The following is a 12,163-nucleotide window of genomic DNA, read 5'->3' on the forward strand; positions in this document are numbered from 1 at the left end:
CTCCTCCAATTCAGGCCTCTTGAGCATCCCCTGATTTTAATCGCTCCGCCATTGGCGGCCGTGCCTTCTGTTGCCGAGGCCCTAAGCTCTGGAATTCCCTCCCTAAACCTCTCCGCCTCTCTCTCCTCCTTTAAGATGCTTCTTAAAACCCACCTCTTTGACCAAGTTCCTGTCCTAATATAATTGCAAAATACTGCAGATGCTGGAAATCTGAAACAACAACAGAAAATGCTGGAAATACTCAGCAGGCCAGGCAGCATCCGTGGAGAGAGAAACAGAGTTAACGTTTCAGGTCTGGGACCCTTCATCAGAACTGGAAAAAGCTGGAGATGTAACAGATATTAAACAGGTGCAGAGACAGGGGGGTGGGGGGGGGTTTAGGAGGGGAGGAAGAAATAGAAAGAACATCCTGTACTTTTGTAAGAGGCAGGAAAGGTAAAATGTTGCAAATGGGAATGGCAAAAATCATACTGCATGAAAAATGGGGGCAGGGATAATTATCTGAAATTGTTGAACTCAATGCTGAGTCCGGCAGGCTGCAAAGTGCCCAATCGAAAGATGAGGTGCTGTTCCTCGAGCTTACGCTGAGCTTCATTGGAACAATGCAATAGCCCGAGGACAGAGAGATCAGAGTGGGAGTGAAGCGGTGAATTAAAGTGACAGGCGACCGGAAGCTCAGGGTCACCCGTACGGACTGAACGGAGGTGTTCCGCAAAGCGGTCACCCAATCTGCGTTTGGTCTCCCCAATGTAGAGGAGACCGCATTGTGAGCAGCGAATACAGTATACTAGATTGCAAGAAGTACAAGTAAATCACTGTTTCACCTGGAAGGGGTGTTTGGGGCCCTGGACAGTGGGAAGGGAGGAGGTAAAAGGGCAGGTGTTGCATCTACTGCGCTTGCACGGGAAGGTGCCAGGAGAAGGGGAAGGGGTGCTGGGGGTGATTGAGGAGTGGACCAGGGTGTCGCGGAGGGAGCGGCCCCTTCGGAATGCTGAAAGGGGAGGTGAGGGGAAGATGTGTTTGGTGGTGGGATCACGTTGGAGGTGATGGAAATGGCAGAGGATGATCCGTTGAATTTGGAGGCTGGTGGGGTGAAAGGTGAGGACAAGGGGAACCCTATCGTGGTTCTGGGAGGGAGGGGAAGGGGTGAGAGCAGAAGTGTGGGAGATAGAACTGACACGGTGTGTAGCGTTCCATTTTACAAACGCTCTGGACGCCAGCCGCACAATGGGGCGGTCCGACTGAAGTTTGGATTCGGGGCGGCCAAAGGGCGTTGCACGAGGATGTGACGTCATTTTCTGCGCGCGCATCCGGGCGGCCGCTAAACTTTGCGCCGGCGCTAACGGGCAACTTAATTTGGGGCAGGGCGCAAACTGCGCTGCGCCCGGGCGCTACACGCATAGCGCCCGAAAATCACTTCTCTTAAGGCGCTAACTGCTGGCGCAAGCAACTGAAAATCTAGCCCTCAATCTTTCCTGCCTCTTACAAAAGTACAGGATGTTCTTTCTATTTCTTCCTCCCCTCCTAACCCCCGCCCCCCCACCCCCCCCTGTCTCTGCACCTGCTTAATATCTGTTACATCTCCAGCTTTTTCCAGTTCTGATGAAGGGTCCCAGACCTGAAACGTTAACCCTGTTTCCCTCTCCACGGATGCTGCCTGGCCTGCTGAGTATTTCCAGCATTTTCTGTTGTTATTCCTGTCCTAATATCTCCTTATTATTATCCGGTCATTATCGCATTGCTGTGTGTGGGAGCTTGCTGTGCAGAAATCGGCTGTCGCGTTTCACACATTACAACAGTGACCACACTTCAAAAAGTACTTCATTGGCTGTAAAACGCTTTGGGACGTCCTGAGGTCGTGACAGGCGCTATAGAAATACAAGTTCTTTCTTTCCTTATGTGGCTCAGTGTCAAATTCTGTTTGATAATCGCTCCTCTGACGCGCCTTGGGACATTTTACTATGTTAAAGGCGCTATATAAATGCCAGTTGTTATGGTCATGCTCTAACAGTGAGCGGTATAAATACGAACAGTCGTTTCTCACCTCCGTGTGTACAGGCTCCCAGAAGGTTGACAACGTGCGTGTGCTGCCCAAGGTGACTCAGGATCTTCAGCTCCGACATCAAGGCCTCCTTCTCGGTGGAGTGGGCACTGGCTGAAAGCGGAGATGAGGAAGAGTTTGAGGAAAATGCAGTGGTGTCTCTTGTCCACCTCGGTCGGTAGATTTTGAAACAACACGGGGGTGAGGTGGGTGGAAATTGGCAGCTCGGACTCTCCACTAGACAGGAGGGCGGGTGGGAGATGGACAAATAAGGCAAGGGAATACACAATGAGTGGTAGGACCCTAGGAAGTACAGAGGGTCAGAGGGACCTTGGTGTACATGTACATAGATCCCTGAAGGCAGCGGAGCAGGTAGATAAGGTGGTTAAAAAGGCATATGGGATACTTGCCTTCATTAGCCGAGGCATAGAATATAAGAGCAGGGAGGTTATGATGGAGCTGTACAAAACGCTGGTGAGGCCACAGCTGGAGTACTGTGTGCAGTTCTGGTCGCCACACTATAGGAAGGATGTGATTGCTTTGGAGAGGGTGCAGAGAAGATTCACCAGGATGTTACCTGGGATGGAGCGCCTCAGCTATGAAGAGAGGCTGGACAGGCTGGGGTTGTTTTCCTTGGAGCAGAGAAGGCTGAGGGGGGACCTGATTGAGGTGTACAAAATGATGAGGGGCATAGATAGGGTAGATAAAGAGGAACTTTTCCCCTTAGTGGGGGGGTCAATAACAAGGGGGCATAGATTCAGGGTAAGGGGCAGGAGATTTAGAGGGGATTTGAGGAGGAACTTCTTCATCCAGAGGGTGGTTGGAATGTGGAATTCAATGCCTGAAAGGGTGGTAGAGGCAGGAACCCTCACAACATTCAAGAAGCATTTGGATGAGCACTTGAAATGCCATTGCATACAAGGCTATGGACCAAATGCTGGAAAATGGGATTAGACTGGACAGGGATGGATGGGCGGCGCAGACACGATGGGCCGAAGGGCCTCTTTCTGTGCTGTAAAACTCTATGACTCTATGACTCTATGAGATGTTCGGCCTTAAATGTGTGTCCCATTGGATCCCCCTCGTTTTACCTTCCTCTTCAAGGCAGATGTACGCGGGATAGAAACATAGAAACATAGAAGATAGGAGCAGGAGTAGGCCATTCGACCCCTCGAGCCTGCTCCGCCATTCAATGAGATCATGGCTGATCATCCAAACTCAGTACCCTGTCCCTGCTTTCTCCCCATATCCCTTAATCCCTTTAGCCTCAAGAAATATATCTAACTCCTTCTTGAATATATTTAATGAATTGGCCTCTACTGCCTTGTGTGGTAGAGAATTCCACAGGTTCACCACTCTCTGGGTGAAGAAATTCCTCCTCATCTCAGTCCTAAATGGCCTACCCCTTATCTTTAGACTGTGACCCCTGGTTCTAGACTCCCCCGCCATCAGGAACATCCTTCCTGCATCTAGTCTGTCTAGTCCTGTTAGAATTTTATAAGTTTCAATGAGATCCCCTGGACTAATCAAATTGGACATGGCAGCCTTGAGGAAGAGTTCATAGAGTGTATTAGGGACGGGTTCCTTGAGCAGTATGTAACTGAACCAACCAGGGGGCAGGCAATCTTAGATCTGGTCCTGTGTAATAAGACAGGATTAATAAAAAATGTCCTAGTAAAGGATTCCCTTGGAATGAGTGACCATAATATGGTTGAATTCCAAATTCAGTTTGAGGATGAGAGAGTTGGATCTCAAACCAGCGTACTGAGCTTAAATAAAGGAGACTATGAAGGTATGAGAGTAGAATTGACTAAAGTGCACTGGGAAAACAGATTAAAGTGTAAGACGGTACAAGAGCAGTGGTCTACATTCAAGGAGATATTTCACATCTTTCAAGATAAATATATTCCACTGAGGAAAAAGGGGAATAAAAGAAAAGACAGCCATCCGTGGCTTAGTAAAGTAATAAAGGATAGTATCCGACTGAAAACAAGGGTATATAAAGTAGCCAAATCTAGTGGGAGGATAGAAGATTGGGAAGCATTTAAAAGCCAGCAAACAATAACTAAAAGATTAATTAAGAAAGGGAAGATAGATTATGAAAGTAAACAAACAAAAAATATAAAAGCAGATAGCAAGAGTTTCTACAGCTATATAAAAAGAAAAAGGGTGGCTAAAGTGAACGTTGGTCCCTTAGAGGATGGGACCAGGAAACTAGTGGTGGAGAACATGGAGATGGCAAAGACGCTGAACAAATATTTTGTATCAGCCTTTACAGTAGAGGACACTAAAAATATCCCAACACTGGACAAACAGGGGGCAATGGGGGGGAGGGGAGGAGCTAAACACGATTAAAATCACTAAGGAGATGGTACTCAGTAAAATAATGGGACTTAAGGCGGATAAATCCCCCGGACCTGATGGCCTACATCCTACGGTCTTGAGAGAAGTGGCGGTAGGGATTGTGGATGCATTGGTGATTATTTTCCAGAACTCCCTGGACTCAGGAAAGGTCCCAGCAGATTGGAAAACTGCTAATGTAACACCCTTATTTAAGAAGGGAAGTAGACAAAAAGCTGGAAACTATAGACCAGTTAGCCTAACATCTGTGGTTGGCAAAATGTTGGAGTCCATTATTAAGGAAACAGTAACAGAGCATTTGGATAAACATAATTTAATAGGACAGAGTCAGCATGGTTTTAGGAAGGGGAAGTCATATTTGACAAATTTGCTCGAATTCTTTGAGGACGTAACATACAGGGTGGATAAAGGGGAACCAGTGGATGTAGTGTATTTGGACTTCCAAAAGGCATTTGACAAGGTTCCACACAAAAGATTACTGATCAAGATAAGAAATCACGGGATTGGGGGTAATATACTGGCATGGGTGGAAGATTGGCTATCTAACAGAAAACAAAGAGTTGGGATAAATGGTTCATTCTCGGGCTGGCAATCAGTAACTAGTGGTGTTCCGCAGGGGTCAGTGCTGGGACCCCAACTCTTTACAATCTATATTAATGATTTGGAGGAAGGGACCGAGTGCAACATATCCAAGTTTGCCGACGATACAAAGATGGGAGGGAAAGCAGTGAGTGAGGAGGACATAAAAAACCTGCAAAAGGACATGGACAGGCTAAGTGTGTGGGCAGAGATTTGGCAGATGCAATATAATGTTGGAAAGTATGAGGTTATGCACTTTGGCAGAAAGAATCAAAGAGCAAGTTATTATCTAAATGGAGAGAAACTGCAAAGTGCTACAGTACAAAGGGATCTGGCGGTCCTGGTGCATGAAACACAAAAAGTTAGTATGCAGGTGCAGCAGGTGATCAGGAAGGCCAATGGAATCTTGGCTTTTATTGCAAGGGGGATGGAGTATAAAAACAGGGAAGTCTTGCTGCAGTTATACAAGGTATTGGTGAGGCCACACCTGGAATACTGCGTGCAGTTTTGGTTTCCATATTTAAGAAAAGATATACTTGCTCTCGAGGCGGTTCAGAGAAGGTTCACTCGGTTGATTCCGGAGATGAGGGGGTTGACGTATGAGGAAAGGTTGAGTAGGTTGGGACTCTACTCATTGGAGTTCAGAAGAATGAGAGGCGATCTTATTGAAACATATAAGATTGTGAGGGGGCTTGATCGGGTGGATGCAGTGAGGATGTTTCCACTGATGGGTGAGACTAGAACTAGGGGGCATAATCTAAGAATAAGGGGCTGTGCTTTCAAAACTGAGATGAGGAGAAACTTCTTCACTCAGAGGGTAGTAAATCTATGGAATTTGCTACCCCAGAGAGCTGCGGAAGCTGCAACATTAAATAAATTTAAAATGGAGATAGACAGTTTCCTAGCAGATAAGGGAATTAGGGGTTACGGGGAGAGGGCAGGGAAGTGGACGTGAGTCTAGATTCGGATCAGCCATGATCCTATTGAATGGCGGAGCAGGCCCGAGGGGCCGTATGGCCTACTCCTGCTCCTACTTCTTATGTTCTTATGTTCTTATTCTTCTAAACTCCAGCGAGTATAAGCCCAATCGACCCAATCTCTCCTCATACGTCATTCCTGCCATCCCAGGTATCAGTCTGGTGAATCTTCGCTGCACTCCCTCCATGGCAAGAACATCCTTCCTCAGATAAGGTGACCAAAACTGCACACAATACTCCAGATGTGGTCTCACCAAGGCCCTGTACAACTGCAGCAAGACATCCTTGTTCCTGTACTCAAACCCTCTTGCTACGAAGGACAACATACCATTTGCCTTCTTAACTGCCTGCTGCACCTGCATGCTTACCTTCAGCGACTGGTGCACAAGGACACCCAGGTCTGGTTGCACTTCCCCTTCTCCCAATCTATTGCCGTTCAGATAATAATCTGCCTTCCTGTTTTTGATGCCAAAGTGGATAACCTCGCATTTATCCACATTATACTGCATCTGCCATACATCTGCCCAATCACCCAACCTGTCCAAATCATACTGGAGTTTCTCGGCATCCTCCTCACAGCACACACGCCTCTTATGTTCATTAATAACGAGACATTCTTATTATGAACACAGCTAGCTTCTAGCTAGTCATTTATTCAGTACACGTTCTCTAGGTACAGTATCTGTAGAGATGCAGCATGTGTGCTCCTGTGTGCAGGCTGCCATCTTGACTGTTGCCTTGTGGGTAGCCTAGTGCCTCATGGGTAATGTAGTCTTAATATACGTACAGCTGGGTAGTGTAGTCTTATACATACAGCTATATACAGCTCTACACAGCTCTACGGCTCCACCTAGTGTCCACTATAGAATGACATGTTATTGATCATTACATCCCCCTTTCTTTGAGGTTTAACAAAATCAATATCAATCAACTTTCAAGAAAACAATAAAGATAATATCAGTAACACTTTTGTTAGTGCTCTATAAACATAAACATTTTCAAAACAGTCAACACATTTTCAAAGCTTTACATTGTACTCAAAGATTAAGTCTATCAGGCTTTTTTACTTCACGTGTGGATCTTCTCAACACGGGTAAGTCTGATGTGTCTTTCTTATTATGAACACAGCTAGCTTCTAGCTAGTCATTTACTCAGTACACGTTCTCTAGGTACAGTATCTGTAGAGATGCAGCATGTGTGCTCCTGTGTGCAGGCTGCCATCTTGACTGTTGCCTTGTGGGTAGCCTAGTGCCTCATGGGTAATGTAGTCTTAATATATATACAGCTGGGTAGTGTAGTCTTATACATACAGCTATATACAGCTCTACACAGCTCTACGGCTCCACCTAGTGTCCACTATAGAATGACATGTTATTGATCATTACAATGCCCACCCAGCTTTGTGTCGTCTGCAAACTTGGAGATATTACATCTAGTTCCCTTGGTTAGCGTTAGGAGCAGATATGCTGACACTAGAATCTCGCAGCCAAGGGCAGCGCTGCCCTCACATTGGCTGCGTAGAGTCTGTGACCGTGGGACTGCGCTTGTTCTGTCCATGCTTTCTTTCCCTGTTTAAGGTGGAGTGTCACGTTGAGCCACTCCATCTAGTGTCCAGGCCAAGAACTGTCCGACTCTCTCAACGAGAACAGGCGAAGGTGCTTCCTTAATGGGCCAATGGGGGCAGGCATCGGACGGGTGAGACTGAGCCCTACACACTAGGAAATTGGTCTCAGTAAAAGTAACCATGAAGCTGTCAGATTGTCGTATAAAATCAACATATAGGACCTTACAGCTCAAAAACAGGCCATTCAGCCCATCGTGCCTGTGCCGGCTCTTGAACGAGCTGTCCAATTAGTCCCACTCCCCCCTGCTCTTTCCCCACAGCCCTGCAAATGTTTCTTCTTCAACTATTTATCCAATTCCCTTTTGAAAGTTCCTATTGAATCTGCTTCCACCGCCCTTTCAGGCAGCGCGTTCCAGATCACAACAACTCGCTGCGTAAAAAACATTCTCCTCATCTCCCCTCTGGTTCTTTTGCCAATTATCTCAAATCTGTGTCCTCTGGTTACCGACCCTCCTGCCACTGGAAACTGGTTCATTCATGTCCTTTAGGGAAGCCCACATAAGAACATAAGAAATAGGAGCAGGAGTCGGCCATTCGACCCCTCGAGCCTGCTTTGCCATTCAATAAGATCATGGCTGATCTTTGACCTCAACTCCACTTTCCCGCCCGATCTCCATATCCCTTGATTCCCTGAGAGTCCAAAAATCTATCGATCTCAGCCTTGAATATACTCAACGACTCAGCATTCACAGCCCTCTGGGGCAGAGAATTCCAAAGATTCACCGCCCTCTGAGTGAAGAAATTCCTCCTCATCTCAGTCCTAAATGGCCGACCCCTTGTTCTGAGAGTGTGACCCCTGGTTCTAGACTCCCCAGCCAGGGGAAACATCCTCCCTGCATCTACCCTGTCAAACCCTGTAAGAATTTGATATGTTTCAATGAGATCACCTCTCATTCTTCTAAACTCTAGAGAATATCGGCCCAGTCTACTCAATCTCTCCTCATAGGACAATCCCCCCATCCCAGGAATCAGTCTGGTGAACCTTCGTTGCACTCCCTCTATGGCAAGTATATCCTTCCTTAGGTAAGGAGACCAAAACTGTCCACAATGCTCCAGGTGTGGTCTCACCAGGGCCCTATATAATTGCAGTAAGACATCTTTACTCTTATACTCAAATCCTCTTGTAATAAAGGCCAACATACCATTTTCTTTCCTAATTGCTTGCCGTACCTGCATGTTAACTTTCAGTGATTCGTGTAAAAGGACACCCAGGTCCCTCTGAACACCAACATTTCCCAATCTCTCACCATTTAAAAAATACTCTGCTTTTCTATTTTTCCTACCAAAGTGGATAACTTGACATTTCTCCATGTTATATTCCATTTGCCATGTTCTTGCCCACTCGCTTAGCCTGTCGATATGCCCTTGAAGCCTCCTTGCATCCTCCTTGAAACCTGCCGTCCTTACCCGCTCTGTGAAGACACGTGACTATTAACTGCCCTCTGAACTGGCCAATGAGCCGCTCAGGGCAAGTATGGATGGGCAATAAATGCCGACATTGCCAGAGACACCCACATCCCGAGAAAGGTTCCTGGCTATGGTCCCAGTGGGTGATCAGATGAGTGGGCTCAAGTGTGATGCCCTCCACTGCTCAATAGCTGGTTAACAGGAACTGGCCGTCGGTCTCATTGCCTGGAGTTTGCTATGGCGGCGAGATTCCCTACTTAACAACAGTGACCACATTTCCAAGTCATCGACCGTGCGATGGACGAGAGATACTGTACGATTCGACAATAATTCGATAGTAAACCTCTTTCATTTACTCTGAATTATTCGGGATAATTTTCAGCTTTCCCACGGGAAGTCTCTGGCCCACCGGCAGATTATTGGGAAAGCCTGCACAGCCTGGAGATCGGATTTCCAATCAGCACTGACAACAGCCAGCTTGAAGGAAGAAGGAGACGACTTTATATAAACTCCAGGAGAAAGTGAAATACAATGGTTTCAAAATTCAGGGCAAATTCAGCTTGAAATTCTCTCAAATCGAACACAAGTGGAAACACTGCATCTTGCATATCTCAGGGAGGTTAATGGTTTTCTACATGATTAGGATGTTGTAGGACATTCTCAGATATTACAGCGATTGTAAATGGGGCTCTTTTCAATCACTTACCCACCTCAGTGTTATTGGAGACAGGGTCATGACCCAAGTGCTGGAGGCGGTGAGAGGGTCACGACCCCCTGTGTTAGTGGAGATAGGGTCATGACCCCAGTGTTAGTGGAGGCAGGGTCACGACCCCCAGTGTTAGTGGAGACAGGGACATGACCCCAGTGTTAGTGGAGGCAAGGTCACGACCCCCAGTGTTAGTGGAGACAGGGTCGCGACCCCCAGAGTTAGTGGAGACAGGGTCACGACCCCCAATGTTAGTGGAGACAGGGTCACGACCCCCAGTGTTAGTTGAGACTGGGTCACGACCCCCAGTGTTAGTGGAGACAGGGTCATGACCCCCAGTGTTAGTGGAGACAGGGTCACGACCCCCGGTGTTAGTGGAGACAGGGTCATGACCCCAGTGTTAGTGGAGGCAGGGTCACGACCCCCAGTGTTAGTGGAGACAGGGTCTCGGCCCCCGGTGTTAGTGGAGACAGGGTCACGACCCCCAATGTTACTGGAGACAGGGTCACGACCCCTGGTCTTAGTGGAGACAGGGTCACGACCCCCGGTGTTAGTGGAGACAGGGTCACGACCCCCGGTGTTACTGGAGACAGGGTCTCGGCCCCCAATGTTAGTGGAGACAGGGTCACGACCCCCAGTGTTAGTGGAGACTGGGTCACGATCCCCAATGTTAGTGGAGACAGGGTCACGACCCCCAGTGTTAGTGGAGACTGGGTCACGACCCCCAGTGTTAGTGGAGACAAGGTCATGACCCCAGTGTTAGTGGAGACAGGGTCACGACCCCCAGTGTTAGTGGAGACAGGGTCATGACCCCAGTGTTAGTAGAGACAGGTCACGATCCCCAGTGTTAATGGAGACAGGGTCACGACCCCCGGTGTTAGTGGAGACAGGGTCACGACCCCCGGTGTTAGTGGAGACAGGGTCACGACCCCTGGTGTTAGTGGAGACAGGGTCACGACCCCTGGTGTTAGTGGAGACAGGGTCATGACCCTCGGTGGAGGTGGAGAGACGGCCAAGACCCCCGGTGTTAGTGGAGACAGGGTCACGACTCCTGGCGTCAGTGGAGACAGGGTCACGACCCCCGGTGTTAGTGGAGCCAGGGTCATGATCCTTGGTGGAGGTGGAGAGAGGGTCGGACAGGGGTCAGTTAAACCTCTTACGTTTGAGCATCTTCACAGCCACCTTGGTAGCCGAGTCCTCTTTGCCCAGTCCGTACGCAGTGGCTTCGACCACTTTCCCAAACGCTCCGGCTCCAAGGATCTTACCTGGGAAGAGAAGGTTTCAGGCAGTTAGTTCCAGGGATGTAGGTGGTACAGAGCGATACCCGGGGGCACACACTGCAGCTGCCGAGGCCCTAAACTCTGGAATTCCCTCCCTAAACTTCTCCGCCTCTCCACCTCTCTCTCCTCCTTTAACACGCTCCTTAAAACCTGCCTCTTTGACCAAGTTTTTGGTCACCTGCCCTAATTTCTCCTTCTGTGGCTCGGTGTGAAATGTTATTTTATGACACACCTGTGAAGCGCCCTGAGAAGTTTTATTACGTTAAAGGTGCTGTATAGATACAAGTTTTTTTAAAATTCGTTCCCAGGATCTGGGTGTCGCTGGCAAGGCCAGCATTTATTGTCCATCCCTAATTGCCCTCGAGAAGGTGGCGGTGAGCCGCTTTCTTGAACCGCTGCAGTCCGTGTGGTGAGGGAACTCCCTCCCTAACAGCACTGTGGGAGTACCAGGATTTTGATCCAATGACGGTGAAGGATCAGTGATATATTTCTAAGTCAGGATGGTGTGTGACTTGGGGGGGAACTTGGAGGTGGTGGTGTTCCCATGCGCCTGCTGCCCTTGTCCTACTAGGTGGAAGAGGTCGCAGGTTTGGGAGGTGCTGCCGAAGAAGCCTTGGCGAGTTGCTGCAGTGCATCTTGTAGATGGTACACACTGCAGCCACGGTACATAGAGTCATAGAGAGTTATACAGCACAGAAAGAGGCCCTTCGGCCCATCACGTCCGCACCGGCCATCAAGTCCTGTCTAATCTAATCCCATTTTCCAGCATTTGGTCCGTAGCCTTGTATGCTATGGCATTTCAAGTGCTCATCCAAATGCTTCTTGACTGTTGTGAGGGTTCCTGCCTCTACCACCCTTTCAGGCAGTGAGTTCCAGATTCCAACCACCCTCTGGGTGAAAAAGTTCTTCCTCAAATCCCTTCTAAACCTCCTGCCCCTTACCTTGAATCTATCCCCCCTGGTTATTGACCCCTCTACTAAGGGAAAAAAGTTCCTTTCTATCTACCCTATCTATGCCCCTCATAATTTTGTACACCGGTGGTGGAGGGAGTGAATGTTTAAGGTGGTGGATGGGGGGCCAATCAAGCGGGCTGCTTTGTCCTGGATGGTGTCGAGCTTCTTGAGTGTTGTTGGAGCTGCACTCATCCAGGCAAGTGGAGAGTATTCCAGACTAGATGCAGGAAGGATG

General features: G+C 48.3%; 1 protein-coding gene across 1 annotated transcript in view; it reads right to left on the reverse strand.

Moving 5' to 3' along the window:
- LOC147114388 (macrophage colony-stimulating factor 1 receptor-like) overlaps window positions 1-12,163 on the reverse strand; it is a 133,117-nt gene that overhangs the window by 22,225 nt on the left and 98,729 nt on the right. Inside the window, exons 10-11 of the mRNA XM_085996057.1 lie at window positions 10,856-10,960; window positions 2,045-2,155 (exon numbers count right to left, since the gene is read on the reverse strand). Of these exons, the coding sequence (XP_085852183.1) occupies window positions 2,045-2,155; window positions 10,856-10,960 (216 nt within the window). The remainder of the gene's footprint in view (window positions 1-2,044; window positions 2,156-10,855; window positions 10,961-12,163) is intronic.

The sequence above is a fragment of the Somniosus microcephalus genome, chromosome 8 (assembly GCF_052327205.1).
Source record: "Somniosus microcephalus isolate GS21.2 chromosome 8, FLI_Smic_1.0, whole genome shotgun sequence".
Taxonomy (NCBI): Eukaryota; Metazoa; Chordata; class Chondrichthyes; order Squaliformes; family Somniosidae; genus Somniosus; species Somniosus microcephalus.